This window comes from Cinclus cinclus, chromosome 5, assembly GCF_963662255.1.
Source record: "Cinclus cinclus chromosome 5, bCinCin1.1, whole genome shotgun sequence".
Taxonomy (NCBI): domain Eukaryota; kingdom Metazoa; phylum Chordata; class Aves; order Passeriformes; family Cinclidae; genus Cinclus; species Cinclus cinclus.
In genome coordinates, this window is record NC_085050.1 from 50,943,198 (window position 1) to 50,964,179 (window position 20,982).

Consider the following 20,982-nt stretch of genomic DNA (forward strand, 5'->3'; position numbering starts at 1 on the left):
CTCAGCTTCCAAAAGGTACCAAATCTGGACTGGGGAAATGATGAACACACAGGATATTCATACAGCCTTTATCCAACCTGCTGGAAGACTCCTCTACATAAAGGCAAAGCAGGCAACTGGCCAGGGTGGCAGAAGGATGAGAGTAGGACAGTCCCAGCTTCCAGCACGGGCACAGGGATGCTCTGTGGCTCTAGGCTCAATCCCCACTGGCTGGGCAGGGGCAGCAGAGCAGTATCCCCAGGCATTCAAGTGGCCCAGGCCATGAAGACCTGAGCTCTTGGGCCCTAGCCAGCTGAAATCACACTCCAGCCCTGCTCCGGACAAAAGCCTTTGTTTACACTGTCCAGGCTGGAATGGGAGAGGCTGTCCAGTTTGTGGGCTGTCACAACTGCCTCGAAGGAACCAGGAAAGGACTGAACCACATGTGCCCTCATTACCTTCCATGTGGCTGATAGAAACATGGGGTCTCCCCAGAATGGGTAATACCAGGTGGCCAAGACCAGGGCCAGCCACTGCTGAGGTTCCAGCAGCAGGACAGACATGTCCACAGCCTCCCCTTATGACAGCACCTTCAGCAATCCAGGCTCAGCTCCAGCACCAGCTACCTGGCACCTCCCCATTGAAATTAAACATGAGCTGCTGGGTGGAAGGCAATAAAGCAGAGCAAGCTTTCCATTTCCATGCCCAAAAAGGCTCTTTTAGAGCAGGAAAGGTTTTATGACATTAACTATGCAAGAGTTAAGGGTAGACAAAGAAGGATTTCTGCATATGAAGAGATGAAATAACACAATGTAGAAGGAAAGTACAAAAAACTAGAGAACAGCCACATGGTTTTGCAGGCTGACATCTATTGTTTTGTGCAACAGAAAGTGTAAAAGAAAAAAACCCTTCATTCCTACTTTTATATGCGTAAAAAGTACAAGAGCCAATCCTTACTTGCTGACTAATTAACTAACAATTTGAATGCCTTTGAGAAGAGACATCTGCATATTTAAACCATCTATTTCAAACAGGCATTATCTGTAAAAAAGTTCTGCATGAAAAAAAAATTAACAGTAGATGCCTTTTAAGGCTTCTTCATGTCCCAGAACCTTCTCATCATTTCAATCCCCCTCATTTTCCCTGTATCTTACATTAAATAGAGAACTGTTTTTCCTTCTTTCAGCTTCTGGCAGCAATAATGAAAAAAAAAAATCTTAAATTGTTATTGTTTTCTCTGAAAAGCCCTAAGAATGCAAATCTATAAAAGCTGCCTCATGAATGGAAAAATCTTCAAGTGTCTTCTCTTTATATAGTTGCACTTTGGACAGCTGCCCAAGTGATAAACAGCCCTCTGTTTGTATCTGCAGGACACAGTCTTGCAATATGGTGTGAGAGATAGCAGGTTTGTTATAAGATAATGACTCCCTAGGGCACTAAATGCCACAAAGTTCGACTCATCTAATTCTCCCCAGCAAGATTAGCTGAGATAGCCACTCTCCCTGGATGAGTCCCATTTGCAATGCACCCTGTTAGGACCCACCAGCCGCTGGGCAGGACACAGCCTCGACATTCGACTCAAGCAGGAGAGTAACGCCTTGTGATATCTATTGTGCAGAAAATTAAGTTGATAATTCATTTGTGATGCTATTTCAGCCTTCCCCCCATGTTATTTTGAATTTAGCAAGTATTCTAAGTCACATGTAGCTGTACTAATCTCACAGCAAATTATTACCATAGCACTGTAGTAAATGCAGCTGGCAAACTGCATTGAGCTTCACAGCACAGCCTCCCTCCTGCCTCCCGACAAAACAGTCACTAATACAAACACATTCCCACTTGTTTAAAAAGCCCGTGGTGGTGAGCTACACAAAAGCAGGTGAGGCAGGATTTAGTTTCACCTTTTTGTGCTCTCACTTACAAAGCAGCTTAGTCCAGTGGCAAACACGACAGCCAGTACGGTACAGCCAGGCTGAGGCTGGTGTGATATGCAGCTGCCAGTTCTGAAATGGTGTGCAGGATTCAGGCTGCACCAGGACTCAGAATCTTGGGCTTCATGGTCTACTGTGTGTGGCTTTATTTTAGTATAAGACATGTAGGGCAAATAATTCACTGTGCCATAAGTCTCTCAAGCAAACCCAAGCAATTCACTGAGGCTGCACAGTTGTTAAGCCAAGCAGAATTTAACCTATTGAGCTGCTAGCAAAGGGCAGCGCTGTCTGGTATTTATGTTATTGTTTTCTTGATCATGCCTGAATGAAAAGCAGTCTGGGGGCAGCAACACCACAGACCATTTGGAGGGAGTTACACTGCATTTTCCAGTTCAACAGTAATCAGATTTTTGGGTGCTGTCCTGCCCAAGGGCTGTTGCAACTCTGCAATCTCTGATTTGCAGGTGATGGGACATCTTGAGTGCCCTGCCAGTGAGGTAGCCAGGCTCAGGAAGGGTCTCACAGCTAAACCTGCTCATTGCACTCTGCACAGCTTTGTAAGAGTCCTTTGAAACTAAGAAAGCGAGTTGTCTCCTACACTACTGGAAGCTGTTTGAAGGAGAAAACCAGACATTCATGTCTTATTAAGGTTACACAAGGCAGATTTCTATGGGTTGCTGTCTCACATGACCATATTGTGACCCATGGGATATTTTGTATATCTTGGAGTCCCACTCCTTGTGGGACAGAAGTACACAGGAATATCCCTTATCAAAACAAAATGCCAAAAAACTATTTCCTATCACAGACAAAAGATTGACACCCACAAAAGTAGAGTTTCAACATACAAGTCTTTCAAAGTGTATTTTATGCAGATCATAGTTATAACATGCAATGACTGACTGATTAACAAATTCTCTGACTGTACAGGCCTGCTCTTCTCCTGCCAGCACAGACCACACTTGCTCCTCCTTTCTCCTAACATTTTGTCTGTTCCTCTTCAGTTCACACAACCCCTCCTCTGACCTCTCACTGCAGGTAACTACAGGCAGTGCTGAATTTCAATGAACCCAACATGCTGGATGTCCAGACACTGCAGCTGTGATAAATTCTCCTTTACTGCTTTTCAAAGATGTCACATTTGGCACAGAAATCCCTTAATCGCAACTCATCAGTGGCTGGGGGAGTTTTCTGGCTAAGTTGCAATGAGCTTGTTCTTGTCTGATGTTCTTCCAGCCACTGTTAGGGGAAGATCCTAAGGTGGGCTTCTCGTATAGGGCTACTGAAGGAGTTGTCAGCTTAGAAAAAGCTTTACCTGCAGGCCTGCCTGAATTGTAGCAGGAAAATGGATTTCAAAGACTGACACTATGCTGTTGACAAACACTCTTGCAAACCTCAGAGCATTCTGCATATATCCTGGAAAATTCTCCAGGTTATTCTGACACAAAAACTTGTGTTCTTAGAATTTCCACCTGTAGAGCTTTAAACATACTAAAGATAAATCAAAGATACTTTAAAGATTATTTTACATGTAAAAAAAAAGGCATAGTACTTACTCTTCTTCATATCTCTTTCTGCAAAAGAGAAGAAAACAAAACATGCATTAGATTCCTCCTAAAAGGATTTACATGGATCAGGAGATTCTCAGGTACACATCAGTGACACAGAGTAGCCGTGACTGGCCACTTAACTTAGGTTTATGGCTGCTATGTGTCAGCAGAACTGCACAAAACAACCAGAGGGTACTGGTGAATCTGACCCTACCACTATTTGAATGGACAGCCCCAAATAGAAAGGATTGTCAGAAACGTGGCTTTGGCTGTGAAACCCAGCCTTGTCCTCACACTGTTAGAGAAGGAAGTTTAGATCACTCTGCTAACAACTGTAGGTAACATCAAGCCATACATACATTTCTCTCTACTGTCTTTAAACAGAAATGTATTTTTAAAAGAAAAATAATACATTTCAGCCTTTTAGGGTGTAGAGTCAATGAATCTGTGAAGTTTTTTGTAGATTACACATCAACTGAAATCTCTCTGGAGTAGGATGATGTTGATACATACACTGAAAGCATCAGGGACTTATAATTGTAGTTTGCAAATGTGTGCATAAGATGTTTTCATATGGTATGAATTCACTCAAATTCTCCATCTCTGCATCAGGCTTTCCTGACATCACATCCTCAGCCTCACTTTTTTGACTGCCTGAACTCTTATCTCCTGGCCCACCAGTGCCTAGTTGAGCATCTGGAAGCTGCTGCTTTCATTGCTTCTGCACTGTCAGCATTTTGTGTGCTCAGGACGTCCCTCTGCCCCTGTAATAGTTGACCGAGCTACTTCAGGCTGAAAGCTGAGCAGGTAGCTGCCAGCATCCTTTCATTTTTACCAGCTGCATTTCTTTGGCTAGGCTAGCAAACAGCATCCCCAGTTTGCATAATCGCTGCTGAAACACGTGACTCTACGGAAATTGGATCTGCACATGTCTCCAATGCAGACACCTACATTTTGGGATGGATTTTTTCCTCTTCAGTCAAAAGGAATAGGAATTTCAACATAGCTAATTAAATCTGATTTGTCTGTACAGATGTGCAGAGTGCCACTCTCAAATTGCTCCTGATATAGAACTTGCTTTTCACATGTCAGATATTACTCAGTGGACGAACAGAAGCCCCTACTAATGTCAGCTCATTTAAGATTTTTTAAAGTGGAACAATATTCTTTCCAAGGGAATAGGAAAATATTTAACAAGCAAGTATTTTTCAAAGATAGTCAGCACCAGCCCCCACATTTGTTATGTCTCACAATGGAAAGCAGCCTATAACTTATTTGGTAACAATCCTGCATAGTTTTCTTCCTAAGGCAAATATTCTGCAATGGGTAGTAACAGTTTTAGATGACCACAGTTCTGAATCTGAAGTATGCACTTTCAGGTCTTCATAGTTGAATTGACTGTAATCTTAAAACACTGGAAAAAATCACAGCATAATATACACACACCAGTGCTTTTATCACTGGTTCCTGTTTAAAGGTTTATCAGGAAAGAATAAGACAAAACAAGGCTTCATTGTAAGGAAGTCCTTGTCACTTCCTGCTAGCAAAGGCTACAGTGGCTCAGTACAAAATATCCTTTCTCTTCACAAAGTCCAGCTGTGATTTTGGAACAGGAGCACCGCTTGCTGGCTCTGGAATTCAAGTGGCAATATCCACCCTAGGATGTACATGGACGTAATTTTTTATCTTTATTTCCTTCCAAGTCCTCTTGCCTCAGCAGCACAGATAAATGAACAACAGTAGTGGCTTTTCTTGATTAGTCAGGAAAGATTATTGTAGGCATCAGCACTAAAACACCCACTTAGGAGAAATACCTGGCCATCTATTAGCCTGAAGGCCTGAGTTTATATGAAAATTTATTTCTTTTAACTTCCAGGGTAGCTAAAACTTGAGTATATATAACATATACTTTGTTATATATTTAATAGCCAGACATGTAGCACAAGATAACTTCATTTTCAACATAACCTGTCTTCAAAGCAAATATTTCTCTTTTAATGTTATTAATATTTTCCTTCACCACTCTTTCCAGATTTCACTTGGACATACTTCCCAACTCCTAAGTCTTAACACATCTCTGCAGACCAATCACAAATTAGGGTGTGGCTGAAATATCTGAGGCTGATGTACGCTCCTTTATTTGTGATAATTTTACATCTCTCCTACAAGTGTGCAGTATGGACCTTTGCTGGAGCTGGAGCCAGATCTCTGGTCTGGATCTATGGCATGTTGACAGGTCACCTAACAGATCTGTGTGATTCTTTTGGGAAAGTGAGGGGCAAGGGGATTTATGGGTGGGAAGAGGAGCGCTCTCCATGGAGTGGATGAGCTGGTCCCTGCCACTAGCTGCAGGAGGAATCTGTGTTGGAAGATAGATGGATCTGTTATTTGGCAACATCCCCAGTTCTCTAGACATTTTCCCAAGGGGCTGGCATTGGAACCAATGGGACAAAGCACCTCCCTCTGGTGGGAACTGGCAGCTTGCTCCACCACTGTTTCCTCTCAAATACCCCCATCATGAGGAGTTGGGAACTACACAGCACCTCCAGATCCTGCGGCCTTGTAGCAGTAGCCCAGAACAGCCAGTGCACTTGAGTAGCTCCATAACAGGCTATTCCAATTCAAGGAGCAGACTTGCTGAAGACAGGGGGCAGCAAATTTCCTGGGAGCTGGAAAAGGTGTTCCCAATAGCCCATGATATGATGCAGCAATTTTTTGGGGTGTTTTTATTTTTGTTTTGTCAGTATGGGGCACTGAAACTAAGCAAAGAGCAACATTTCTTTTTGTATTTTTGGCCATCTTAGAAAGAAAGAAATCTAATCATGGCCTCTGGCTTGTCATCTTTTCATGAAAGCGGCATAAGCCAGAGCTCCCAGCAAGCCTTATAAAACTCCAGATTTACAGGGGACCTTTCATCTACATCCATTTAAAATGTTCCCTGCCAGGCAACTGACTATGGATGGAAATCATCATTTGAAAAGATCTTACTTTAAGGACTGTACACAGTCTCTTAAATGCTGCTTCAGTTCTTCATCCTTTTCATGGTATTCCAGCATGGTGTGTGCATCATCATGGTGATAGCAATAGATTTTATATGTATCTTCTAGTGGGCCTTTAATCTGCAAGAACACTTCCCCTGTTAAGGAGAAAAACAAAGCGTGTCAAGTCAGACAACAGCATCTCAGAAGGAGTTTTATTATTCCACCACATTAGCCGTGAGCTAAAAAGGCTGGCTTCCACTTTACTTCCCTTAGAAATGATCTTGCGTGTTTATGTGCATTATTTATTACATGTATTTCTCAGCTGCTCATCTTTGTCATAGCCAGGCACCATTATATCAGTGTTAATGCACAGAAATTCCCTCAGGGGAAAAGCATGAAATCTCTATACCTCACACCCCTTCAAACACAACCTCTTAATTCACTGCCCCAGCTTAATGCCCCTTCATTGGAAAACACACAGGAGAGCTTAACCAATAAAGGGAGACCATTTTTGTGTCATGGACTGGCAGGAGGGATGAATGTAAGCCTGTTAGTTTTCCTTTTGACTTTTTTTCATGAATATGAACTTAAATGAGTAATAACAGGAATAATGACTCTATCTCCCATTAGCCATTTCAATTTTATCTGTTTTGTAAAACCCTGAAATGGCAATTGTTATGACATAGACTAGAGATTTTTCTCCACACGACAGAAGAAAATCCACCACCCTTCCCCTAATTAAATAAAACTACCATGGATTACAGCCATTTTTTTATATCATATCTAGGTTTATATAGAACTGAAGAGAGAGAACACTTCAATTTCCAATCCTCCACACTAACATTTTCCCATAAAGAACAGTTGGGAATTTTAGAGACACTAAAGTAGTCCTACATTCATTTCCCATTTACTTCTGGAGTCTAATTCTCTCAGCCTAAAACTCTTGTGTCTGTTCCTGTGTATGTAAGAAATCTGAGAAGGAAAGGCATGTTTCATCTCTTCTGAGACATTAGTTCGGTTCTTACAGCCTTACGCAGAAGCCCCTGATCAGAATATTTGGAAATGCATATAATAAACAACAGCAATGCTGAAAACTCCTGTCGGGCATTTATTGAAAATTATATCTATGCGGCAAACAGTCCAAATAGATGTTTATACACATTCCTGTTGAGCTATAGCAATGATTATTAAAGTTAAAAGCTGAGCAGTGCATTAATTGGGAGCCCTCTATTCATTCACAGAGCAAGCGCTGAGCTGTCAGGCATCCTGCATGTTTCATCCTGACCGGAGTGTGCTCTTCCATAATACATTGCATTGAACTGCTCCATCTTAAAGTGAAAAATGATTCAGTTACCACAGTAACACAGCCCTGGGTTTTCTCCCCTAGCAGTGAAGGTTAACTGGGCTGTCTAATGCGTGTTGGTTTCAGGCGTGAATAAGGGAAAAAACAATGAGGAGCTAAGACCACCACAGTACATTTTAGTTACTGTAAGGGCACAGTCAGAAAAGCACCAGCATCCTACAGTTAAATGCTCTTCAGCTGTCTTCTCTGCCTTGTGCTTAATGCTGATGCTGATGGCTAACAATGCACATTACATCCTGGCTTTCTCATGAACTCTATTCAGGTCTTTATTAGCCAACAACTGTAAGGGGAAACCTTAACAAGCCTTAACCTTGGTCCTGCAAGCTTGACACACGATTCTAGAGATCATGAGCTCTCACAATTTTCGCTAACATTAAGCAGAGCTCCAAGTGCTTAACATGGTCTGTATTATGCTTAAGCCCTCAAGTGAGGTCACATTTTCAGTAGGAAAAATGCAATGTAGCCTTACAGTTAATTTCAGTGTATAATACAGGCTGAAAATTATCTTCTCCAGGAGGAAAGAGTTGGGCAAGTTCTGTTCACTGAACTATTGTGCCACAATGACAGATATTTCCATTGATGTTCAATGATGAGGAAAATTATGTGCTGATTTCATGAACAGGGCATTTTAACAGCAGATGAATTTCTAAAACCTAAAACCCTTCTTGGTTCTGAGCTGTATGGACCAAATCAGATGAGCTGTATGGACCAAATCAGATGAGGTATCACTGTGGAGCTTGCTTTATGGACCAAAACCACATTATATTTGGCACAGCTTTAAAAATACTCTGAGAGATACAAATCTCCCTGATGCCTCTTCTGGAGTATGGTGGTCGTCAGTCTTAAAGAGAAATTCCTAGGAGGAAGGCTTGAGTAACAAAACAGTTTCTCCCTGTTGCTCTCAGTGGTGCTTCCAGTGTGGACAGCAGTAGTAGAGGGAGGAAGGAGTCTAATAGCTAAAGCTAAGTCTTCATATTCCTCCACATACAGAGGAATACAAAGAATAAGTATCCAGAAGAAAGAGGAGAAAAAAAAACAGGAAAGAACTACAAAAGGTATTTAACCTATTTTTGCTCAGATTAGGAGATGGGTCTTGAAACCGATCACTCATTAGTCCTCATCTCCCATGCCTTGGCTGTGTGGTGGAGCAGTCACAGTGACACAAACTGGATCCCTTTGAGGATGATAATTACCAGAAGACACGCTCCAAGGGCACATCTTATGCACTCTAACCATGAGGAGCATCTCAATCCACAGGCACAGGCTACAGCAAAGTTGAAGACTTCTCAAAATGTGAAGTTTGGATACCATATCTTTAGCACAAACTCTCACCCTGTAAGTCTGCTCCTACTGGACATTACCACTTGTCCGTCTGGATATTGCATAAAGTGTGGAGAACATTGACTAAAATAAGATGTGAATATGAGCAACCACATTGTTTTGCTTTCAAAGCAGTGAATTACCAGTTCTTTTGAACCTCCTCAGCATGACTGGATTGCCTTCCAAAGTAAGATATTTCAATGCAAGATTTTTAAATACATTAAACATGACAGAATATGATGGGTGTGCTTTTTCTATAGACTGGCTTCAACAACTTTTACACTGAAGATCCTGAAAACAGTATTATTACTTTGATGTACTTTCAGAGGACAATAAACCTACTGAGTTACTGCTTACAGTGATGAAATTATTCTCCCTATTTTTGTCTCAGCCTTTGGAAGAATGTCTCGCACCTTACTTGACAACCTTTTTCCTGTCATAAGTTAGCCAACTCCATGATCAATGACCCCATGCATTTTCATGGTTTTTGTCTGATTCTGGAGAAACACACTCTAATATGATGAAATTGTTTGTCTTTACTTCTGAATGTGGCAGGGAACTAATAGAGTGTTTCTTTTGGCTGTGAGAAAGGCACTTCCTGCTAGAATAGAACATTGCTCATTAAGAGTATGACTCATCATGATGCACTTTTACTGAAATACCGCCAAACAACACAGACGTATCAAACTACGTTAAGCTGTTGCCTTGGCAAACCAGATTGAGATGTGCGAGGATTAACACTTTTCCCAAGCCTCTTACGCTTTAATATCCTGTTTCTTAGTAAAGTGGCAACTGATATTTTTTACCTGATTATTTGAGAGAAGAGGGGGACTTTTTAAGGTGTGACCTGTGTTATGTGGTCAGGTTAGGAGAGAGAGAACCTCTCTTGACCTCTGAATCACAGATGGAAGATTTTTAAGATGGACTATTCAATTTTTTAAACTAAACCCTCTGACATTGCACTGAAGCAAGTTCAGAATTCTCACCTGATCCCTTAAGGTGGCTCACCTTAAGGTGCCTCTGCAATGACAAAGCAGTAATGGGAGAGCTGATGTGTGCTGGTAACTTCTTAAATCTCTCCAGCCCGTGCCAGAATGTCACATGAATCACAGCCTTAATGTTCATGACCTGACCTGCAGAACCTGTGATTGTTGTGACACATCCAGGGCCAACCTGTTAGCTGAAAATACCGGTAATCCCTACAAACTTCAGATTCGTTACATCTTTCTCTACTGTCCATGTCCCTGTCAAACACATTTAACCACATCTTACATAAACTGTATCACCAGTAGATATATGAGAGAGATATTTAGATATATTTAGAGAGTTTGGGGTGGGTTGGGGTTTGGCATGCTTGTTATTCCAAATATTTTTAATGCTTTTCCTGAATGGCACAACTCTGAGTATGCAAAATAAGAGTTAGTCAGTGTAAGTGGATTTAGATAGGTGATATTAAACTAGATGAAACAGATCTCAGCAGTAAGTTGTATAACACAGTGCAACAGGTTTTACCCCTTCTAAAAACACATTTTCTCCTTCCTTCCTCCCCCTCAGCATTCAGATGGATGGGGAAAAAAAGCATCATAATCATACAAGTACAGTACAGCAACTGGACAGGTTTCACATGTCATTTTTCCTGTGTCATTTTGGACAGCTTCTAGCATGCCAGCCTCTGAGAGGGGTACTAGCTAAGTCTGATGAGAGTAGAGGACAGGAGAGTGTTATGTTTATTCTTTCACGCAGCTTTGTAGAACTCAAGAGGACAGTAAACATACCGATTATTTGCATGGGTGGTTCCACATCTGTTGTGGCTTCTTCCAACAATGACAGCAGTTTGGCTGATAGCTGATAGACCAATTCAATGTTGCTAAACAAGCCATCCACGTCAAAGCGAGCAATCTAATGGAATACAAATATTAAGCAGCTACTGACAAAGGATAAAGAAGGACATTGTGTATTACACAGCTTCGCTTGCTATGCCCTGAGTGTTCAACACTCCAGGAAGCATCACTTCTGCAAAACTTCATATAAACATCCTCCTCGTGACTTCAAGGACATATACACCATTTTCACACTAGTATAATATGGTTGATGCAGTTAACAAAGGGTGTGTTATCAAGTGTTTTTTACCTTATTTTGAACTATCCCTAATCTGAAACTGCTTAACTAGGAAGGAAAAAAATATTATCATCTGAATAAAGAAAAGATCCTTAGCTGGCTTTGAAACGTCTGTTTACTTTCCCACCGGGGAAAACAATAGTTGACAGTGGGTTTTATTCCCTCACTATCAGAGGCCACTGCATAAACTGAGAGCTTGGCACTTTGGTGCCAGCTACCAAGTACAAAGACTTTTAGATAGCTGGTGCCATTCTAAGTTAGTTGTCCTATAAATCCAAGTCAAGATCACATAACTTCCACTAAAACAAACACATTTACAATTTGGGATATTAATACAGAACTTCTTACAGAACCTGGGCACACAACAGTGATTTGTATCAATTTCTACCATAATAAAATTTGGTTCTGTGTCCCTACTCATTTTAGAGGAAATGAAAGATTTCCAGGACACATACTTTTCATTGCACAGCAGGACAACAGTTACTATTGGGGGCCATTGGAGATAACCAGCAGTAGTGTGCTCATACTGAGAACAAAGACAAGACCAATTTCATTACCCTATCAATACACTCTGAACCTACCTCTCCATTTGGGAGAGAATTGCTGATTTACATAGCAACTTACCAGATGCCCAGAGGATCAAATTGCATGCTATTGTAACAAAATCAGAAATTCACTTTCAGTACTGATGCAGCTAATTTCTTTATAAGGATTATAGGGCCTAAAACATGCTTAATCAATTTGGAAATATGAAACAGATTCATTGCTAGACCAATTTTCTAAGCACATTACAAACTTTCAATATGGTGGCTTATTGGACAGCTAGCATTAAAAACATATAACATTCCTGAAAGCCTTTCAAAAATGCAGACGTTATTAAATTAAGACAGTTATAATATCTAGATTACTTTTCCTGTATTCATATAGGACTTCTGACCTCTTCCCTGGCATGTCTACATAGTATTTGGAACTACACTGTGCATGGACACTTCCACACATTAACACAGTGACAAAGGACAGAATCAAAAAGAAAGTTTTTGGTTGAGTAAAAAAGAATGATGGAATATGGCACATTTGTCAAAAAATCTCAGTGAGTTCAACCAGGGAATACTCTTGCTCAGTGCTGGCCAGGCTGGGGAGGAAGTCAAGTGGAGACCACTTCTAAGTGGATGAATGAATGAATAAGGGAGGCAGAAGTCAAGAACTCCTTAAACTTATGTCAGCAGATGCCAGTTCTTCTGAAAATGGGTTGGAACAAATTGTGACAGAGTTTTAGGAAAGCAAAAGGGTCCTGCAGGAGTTTTAACAGAACAGGTTAAGAGGAACTACCAATGTCACTTAAAGACACTTTTGCCTCTGCACCTGCATTTTGTCACCAGTTTAACACAAAATCCCACCTAAAGAACATGTGGGTTAAGAGCTGTTTAAAATTATTTTTATTCTATTTTTGCAGCAGATGTAATTTGTGCAGCCTCTGTGAATTCTATGTTTCAGGCCTCACAAACACAACAAGTCTTTCTCTGGACAATCTCCTCTATTCCCAGCACCATTTTTCTACAAATTGAAATACTGTTGAGGAAAAGATGCTCTTTGAAGTCTCAGCTGAAAAAGAAAATAGGTATCATTGGCCTAATAAGATCTTTCCCATGAAAGGTGGTTTATGAGCCTTCTTATTTAAATGTACCTCTTTTGTGTGGAATACAAATTTCCCAAGTCCTCTCTGGCCTGTCAAGCATGGTATTTATCCACCACAGCTGTCTGAAAGGATGGACAAAGTTATCTTAACAATTGAATTTAACCTTGATGCAGAGGTTCATGCCATTCCAGTGTCTGCTGTGGAAAAAAACCCTTCATTTTCAAGATACCAGTAAACATCTGCCATGGCATGTAACAAGGGTTATAACTACAGAGCAGAAGGGAGAGCTGGAAGGTGCTACTGCAGCCCATAGGCAGGGATGTAATATCCAAGTTAGCCTCTGGACAAGTACCTCAATGCAGGCTTTACACAAGTGCAGCACAAGTGTTCAGGAGCATATGTGACCTTCCACCAGAGTCCTGACACATCACGTCCCGGAGCACTGGCTCCAGACCCGCTCCCAGCACCACGTCATTCTTGTGCTGACATAGTGCTTGCATGGAGATTGTCTACAGCAGAAAGTGGCTGAGTTGAGACCTTGGCATCACCGCCTCATCCTTGGGCCCCAGCACTCACCTGCTTGTTTCTCAGGGGCTGAATCACTTCCTTGATGCAGAGATCCAGGTCACTGACATAGTCTTTCTCCGTCTGCATGAGTTCTGCAATGATTTTCACCCTCCTGGCCATCATGTGTCTGCTGACTTCTTCTTCTTCTTCTTCTTCTTCTTCTTCTTCTTCTTCTTCTTCTTCTTCTTCTTCTTCTTCTTCTTCTTCTTCATCCTCCTGTGGTGGGGTGGCAGGGGTTGGAGACACCACCTGTGGAGCCATTTTTTCTGTTTAAAAAAGGAAGAGATTTGTGAGGAGACTCATAATTTTGCATGCTCACCCAGCTTGCCCTGCATGACCATGGGTGGACAAATGGCCATGGTGAGCAGGAAAAGAAGCATAAGAAATAGCAAACCCAAATCAGACTGAGTGTCATCCCATCTCCTTCTTCTGAAAGTGGATATGGGTATGCCAAAGCAACTCATCCACTTAGCATTAAGGGGATAACCCATCACTGACTCCCCTGGCTTAGAAGTTATGTATAGGGCAGAAATTTTTTACGGAGCACCAGAGAGTCTGATTCTTGTCACACTGAAATTCAAGGATAGCTGATGCCCTTCTACTCCTTTGAAAACATAGTCATGGTCTGACATCTATTATGATTTGTAGGATGGAAAAAGATGTGCTCCTGTGAAAGAAAAAGGCTGTTTACCATTAAAAAGCTTCACAACAATAACCTTTGTTCTGTACAATGTAACATTGAGTCTAATCATGGGAAATTGAGGACTGCAAGTACTGGATGACAAACTTTCAAGTGAAGACAATGTTACTAACAACGATGATGAATCCTCCAGCTCTGTTTAAAAATAATTTTTTGAAAGAGACAAACAAATTCAAGGAGAATATGGGAAAACCTTTCATGATCAGTAACAACGTTTCTTGGAACAATAGAGACCTTTTGGATTAGGACATTCTTCACTGCTTTTCAGTACTTAACACCCAGGATATCTGATTTGTTTCAAATACATGAAAATGCAAGTGACTCTTCTTCAGATGGGTAATTTATGTACATTACAGGACCTGTACACAACCTACTTATCTGTAATGATGGTCTTCCCACTTGCTGGTCTATAAGTCAGCCTGCAGGTATCCATGTAAGCTGTAAAAAGGGCACTAAATTTTATCTGTGTACACTAACAATTTACATTTTTCATTAAGAAACACACACAAAACCCAAAAACAAAACAAAACAAAAAACACAAAAAACCCCAAACAAACAAACAAACAAACCCCAACAACAACAAAACCCCACCCAAAACAAAACAAAACAACAAATTAAATATTTCAGAGGCTATTCTGGTGTTTTTCTGCTAGCCACAAGATGGTGCAGAGTACCAACAAAGATGGACATATCATTAGCGTGCTCAAGTCTGCATCACTCAGGCTGAGCTTTGACAGCACCAGCTTTTATTGCTCAGCAGCAAGGGATAGGAATCTCTGCTGAGATGGTCAGACTGCTACACCTTCATGTCAGCTTCTTGTTGAGACTGTACTGAAGGAGGTAATAACAAGCAGTATCAGGATTATATTGCAGTTATTTGAATTGATTGTTCAGGGTAAGGTCATGAGCACTCCAGTGAGCATCAAACAGCACAACTCGCCCATACAATACCAGCCAAGGCTGTGGACAATAACCCACAGCTGGACCTGTGGGAGCCAAGAAGCATTCAGGACAGAGGCCTTTGGGCCATCTTCCCAAAAGAAGTGTAAAATACAATACATCAAATGTATCATCTTCACCCACTCCTTCTACAATTATGCTGACCACTGCTAATTCAGAAAGGTTTTTTATTAATGACTCTGCCACCAGGTTTTCAAGTGAGATTGATGTAACCACAGATAGTTTTAAATAGCTTCTTTTGGCACAGCACCTCTATCTCTACAGTAGTTTTAAACAGTGAGGACCAAGAATCTAAACAGACTTGGGAGAGGGAATGGAAGGCAGAGGAGTAGGGGAACTGTTCTCTCAAAATTTTTGTATTTAGATACACTTTTCAGCTTGGACTTTTTAGCCTTGAATTTTGTGTATAACACAAGCATGAACATTTTGTCCTCAAGTTTGTACAGAGACAATAAAATAGAAACATGAAGAGGATGTCTCCCCTCTGCAAGGCCTTAGCTATCAAAAGAATTTTAAGCTCAGCCTTGTCCTGGTGAGTTTGTGCTGGTGTCAGGGCATGAACTGCTCAAGAGCTTGCACTGCTGCAGAGTTTACCCACCAAAGGTGTTGTGTGCTGGATATTAGAGAATCTGCCCTTTAGGGAGGAGGAGAGCAAAACTGGTACCAGTATCACTTCACAGCTCCCCAAGAGAAATTTACTGCTAGGGTTGCTGAATGGGACCACCTTCCCTGCTGCTGACATGCTAAACCAGCAGGTAGTTTTTCTTCTAAAAACTTACAGTACATAACCACATCTATAAATTCACAAGGAACCACATGAACAATCGATTTCTATTCAAATTTTGCACCAAAATCAGGATTTTTCTTGAGATTGGGTGTGAAAATGTTTGCGTGCATGTAACTGTGTGTGAAGAGTTCAGGGCAACTCCTGAGAAAGAACAGAGAGGAAGATCTCAGAAGTGTAGTTTTGTCTCAGATGCAGATGTTATAATAGCAGATGGAATTTTAAGGTAAACACAAGATGCTGTACAACAGAACTTTCTAATATTTTATACTGGTGGCAGGGGAGGCCATTATATGAGCAAAATAAAATCACTGTATTTCACTTCAGACTGGAAGTCACAATCCCTTGTGAGGCTGTTCTTTCAGTTTGTGTCATTAGATAGCCCTGATCAAATTTGATTTTTGAATTATGTCATGGCTCATCTATGACCATTATTGCATGATAGATGATAATGCCAGGAAAGAAAAACTATTCTCTACAGGAAGAAGCAATCACAAGAAAGAACACTGTTTCCTTATAGAAAACATGTTTTTTAATATGTTTCCTTTTGTTAAGTGTAATATAATTTTCCATTTTCACTCAATACTTTCACTTTTTCATTTCAGCCCTATCTGTCTCTACAGTATGCAACAGCAAGATCTTGAAGTGATGATTACAGCCAAAATGTATGATTCCATGTTCAGATGATTGCTTTTGACCAGTTTGAGAACATTAGTAGTTTGCTGAAATCCTTGTGGGGTAAGTGCAAATTTAATGAATGCACAAACAGTGAGTGCATATCTGGAATATAATCAGACTTGTTTCTACCTGGTAATGTGTACCAGCCCTGGAACAGTTGAAGAGAGAATTAGCAGGGAAAAACATCACTGAGAACTAACTGCTACAGTAAGAATTTGATTTATTTGTCCTCAGAGATACCAGGTACAGAAAAATGGAAAAATAGTCCGTTGAACAGATTATTAAACCATTGTGTCTTAAGCCCAGTCTGCAAAAAACTAACTGGCAATTTTACTAGACATAAGAATAAGAAGGAAATGTTTGTAATTAATACTTTTGTGATGTCAGCTATCTGCAGGAGTTGCCTTTCTGGAGGACATTGCTTTGGAGATGGGTTTTTCACTGTGGATTGGAGTACATGGCTCTAGTTGCATGAAAGAAAAGGTTCATTACATGAGGACAAGGACAAAGAAGCCACATGTCTTACAAAAACAGTTTCTTGCAAGTCTTTAATGAAGTCCAAAGATGTCCCCCATATGGCGATATCCTGCAATGTGGGGAGAGCATGGAGGAACAGAGCTTGCAATGTGCAAATGCAGCAGCTCTCTTCTAGGCCTAAGGGAGGTACTGGGGGACTGTTTCAACCTGCTTAAAGGGAGGAGAGGCAGGTTTGCCTCAATCCACAACTGCAGAAAGTAACCAGGTTCTAAACATACCTGAAAGCGAGATTAAAACACAAACAAGGCTAAGTGTTTGGATCCAAAGGGGTAACGCAACTTTATTTTTCATAAAAGATGTAAGAAAGAGAGAAAATCAGAAAAGTAGGAAAATGCCAGAATGATTACAAGAAGCACGGGAAAGGGGTTACCAGCACCATGGGTCCAGCGGTGGCTTATAGGGTGCGATGGCGGAGATCCGCATGGGAGCAATGGGTCTTTCTCCAGTGAAGCCTCTCCGAGAGCAGTCCAGTGACCCAGCGAGGGAGAAGGGCCACAGCAGCAGGACCAGAGCGGGACGGGGAGCACGGGCAGCCTCATTGGAGCAGCCAGGACAGCAAAGAACAGCACAGACAGCAAAAGATTCCGGCACTGTGAGGATTCCTTGCAGCACAGCCCCCCCGTCACAGCTTAGGCGTTCGCTTTTAGAGGGTTTTGAGAGTGGCAATCGTCACGTCCCCTTCATAAAGTTCATTGGCTGGCTCCCCATTGTATCAAAAAGTTTGCTGCTTGTTCACTTAATGTATCAAAAGTTTGCTGCTCATTCCTCTGGTGTTTCAAAAGTCTGCTGCTCGCTTAGTGTATCAACTACAAGCTCTATTAATAACTTTCAACAGGATGCCTCATTTTCTAAAATGCAGCATTTTCTAAAGGTTTTGTTAAAGGTAACTTAATACTTTAATTTTCAAACCTTAATCTTCGAAGAGGTAATTGAGAAACATTCCTTATATTTTACTTGTTCACTACAGGGACCCAGAGCAAGCGACCAGAGGAACAGCCACAGCAGGCCTGCAAGATCTCTGTGCACAAATCTCTCTGGTTTTCATGCCTAGGGAGTGAGCAGCTCCAAGAGGTCTGTTCTAGCTATCCTTCTTACTAGGTAAGATGCTCTGATTGGATATTGCGTTTGCTCTTGGCGTGGGGACCCAGATTTCTCCCCATCCTGTGCTTCCCATGTGGAACCAAAGGTACTAAAAGCTCAGAATAAGTACAGTGATGCTGGTGCAGAGAGTGAGTTGCAAACCTTTTTCTTACCTAGGCAGCATTTGAAAGATGCCAAGGAAATCAAGTTCTGCACTTGTGCTGTGCAGATACAAGGATTTTGCCTGGCACAAGGGACTGGTGAAGGCATAAGTTATCAAGGTATAACAAACAAATTACAGAATTACTGTGTTTTCACATGTGAAACATGAGTCTCGTATCACCCTGGATAAATTATTACTCTGTGAAAGCAAGTCCTCAGATAGCCTGTACCCTCAGATAACCTAGCTATTACACACGGGAATGTACACTGGCTTTTATCAGCTGGATTTGGGAATGAAATGCAGGCAGCCAAGTTCAGAGACTGCTGCCGTGGCAGCTTTCCTCTGCCTCCTCATGCTGTCACTCTGGCTCTGTTCTCTACATCCGCATATCCACTTCAGGTGCTGGGAAGGCTGCAGGCCACGGAGACACTAGGATCTGCAGAAGTGAGGGAGCTTGAAATAGGACAAGCAGTGGGGAAGGATGGAGGGTGACACTGTGTGCAGACCAAGAGCATCACATGAACACACAAGAGTTTTACTCCAGATGCCCCTCCCTTTGTGAGGGACTACATGGGGTGTCCTTACAGTTCCCACCAGAGTTCTTACAGTGCAACAATGTGGTGCAACGCAGCGTGAATTAGACCACAGAAGATCAAGTTGGGCATTGAAACACAGAAGTATTGGGTGGAGCTTTAGGAAAACCTTTTGTTTTCTTTTCTTTTACTGAGAGGTTCATAACAGCAGCATTGCTGAGGAGCAGGTTTACCGTGCACAGGCTGTGAGCAAGACATACAAAAAGCCCCTTTCCTGAGCCCAGGACGGAAACGCTGCAGGACCAGAATGACCTTGCACCCATATTCCTGGGCAACAGGTTTGCTTGTAAAATCTGCATCTGAGACTTCCGAGCAATTAGGTCATTCGATCTTTGATAATTTTTCTGTTCCATAAGATACAGAGCATATTTACATTCAACACGCAGGTTCTTTCTTCAATTCCTTGACAGCAGACCGCTCTAATTATGTGTGTGCTGACAGGACTACAGAGAGCTCCCATGTGACCGTGGTGGAAGGGAAGAAAGCTCATCACCAGGTGACAGAATGCCCTTATTGTTAGCGCCAATACTTACAAATAAACCTTTCCAGGGTGTCACATACCGGTATAAGTACACCACTGCTTTGGCACTGAGCTAATATGTTAATAAAGCAGGAACTGAGGAAGGGCTGTACCTGAACGGCTTCCTCCGGGACACAAGCACCGCCAAGATTTGGCATGGATTACCTGTATGAACTGAGGGCTGTGTGGCCCACAGCGCAAAGCGTCCCAATTAATAAAATGTTTGCTAATATGCTCAGAGGAGGATACGTGACCCTCCTTGTGTCCCACTCTTCCCTTCGGCTGCGGGTCCCAGTTTTGCTGTGGTAGCTCCTGAGAGTCCCCAGCCCCACGGCAGGGCTTGGTTGTGCTAAGTGCTGTGCAAACATTGTGGCACAAAATGGATTCTGCTCTGAAAAGATGAGCTCGTTTCCCAGCCTGACAGACACTGCAATAAGTCCGAGGAATAACTCCAGCTTTATTGCAGCACAAGTTACCAGAATTAGATCCCCCGAGCCTAAATTTGCATGGCAGAAAACAGAAGTCTGTTAGATCGTCACTTCTCATCACAGGGCACAGGAGGGAGAACTTTCATCGAGCCATCTCCTGCACTTTAGGAAATAATCTAAAATTTACTCTTTACTGTACTTCAGCAAACCATGGACCAATACATTCTGCAGTGAAATAAAATGTTATCTGCATTGTAGTCCACAGAAAGTTAGCACAAAGCAAATAAGGAACTGGGGAGTGGCACAGAGGATCTTTCCACCTGGTGGGAGGTGCGAGAGGCTGAGAGCATGGGCAGCCCATGCAGGAAGGAGTGGTGTGCTCTACGAGCAGGGAGGAGGATGGGATGGAGAAAGGTGCCCTGCCTGAGATGGAGTAAAGGTGGATGAGTTGCCTCAGACTGGGCTTTTGTACACGAAGGGATAGTAGCTTTCCAATAATTCATATAATTTTGCTGGTTCCTGCATCATTACTGGTGCTACTTATTTCTCATAACTACATTAGACAGAAAAAAACCACGACATTCAGGGTTCAGACATGAGCTCTGAGGCAGTGTATTATGATAGCTGTGTGATTTGAATCACTATCTAATATAGGTAGGTCCCTGATACATTTTAAATTGAAGGGTGTGCAAATCATATACCAGGGCAGCTGACCCATTCACAGCCAACGTTGTTAATATGTAGGGAGTTAATACACAATCATTTGTAAGACAAGGTGCTTTTTTGAGGCATGAATTGTCTCACTGAGCACTGTAAATGTGATCTCTGATTCCTTCAGGAAACCCACCCACTTTCTATAGCTCACTTTTCGCAGCAAGCACAAGTTTGGCATACAAACCCAGCAATCTGCCCAAAACCTGAGACAGTGAACTATGCTTTAAATGCCTTTTCATGGTGTGTCCTTTTTAGTTGATAGCATCTATCCCCATGACACACTGTATATTAATCTGCCCTGATCTTGCAAACATTTATATGCCAATAACTGCATCAAGCAAACCCCTTTTATCTAAATACACAGGTACTTACAGACTGGA

General features: G+C 41.8%; 1 protein-coding gene across 1 annotated transcript in view; it reads right to left on the reverse strand.

Moving 5' to 3' along the window:
- Positions 1-20,982, reverse strand: part of ARHGEF38 (Rho guanine nucleotide exchange factor 38) — a 36,506-nt gene that overhangs the window by 11,869 nt on the left and 3,655 nt on the right. The window contains exons 2-5 of the mRNA XM_062493807.1: positions 13,455-13,711; positions 10,900-11,023; positions 6,449-6,596; positions 3,467-3,484 (exon numbers count right to left, since the gene is read on the reverse strand). Of these exons, the coding sequence (XP_062349791.1) occupies positions 3,467-3,484; positions 6,449-6,596; positions 10,900-11,023; positions 13,455-13,711 (547 nt within the window). The remainder of the gene's footprint in view (positions 1-3,466; positions 3,485-6,448; positions 6,597-10,899; positions 11,024-13,454; positions 13,712-20,982) is intronic.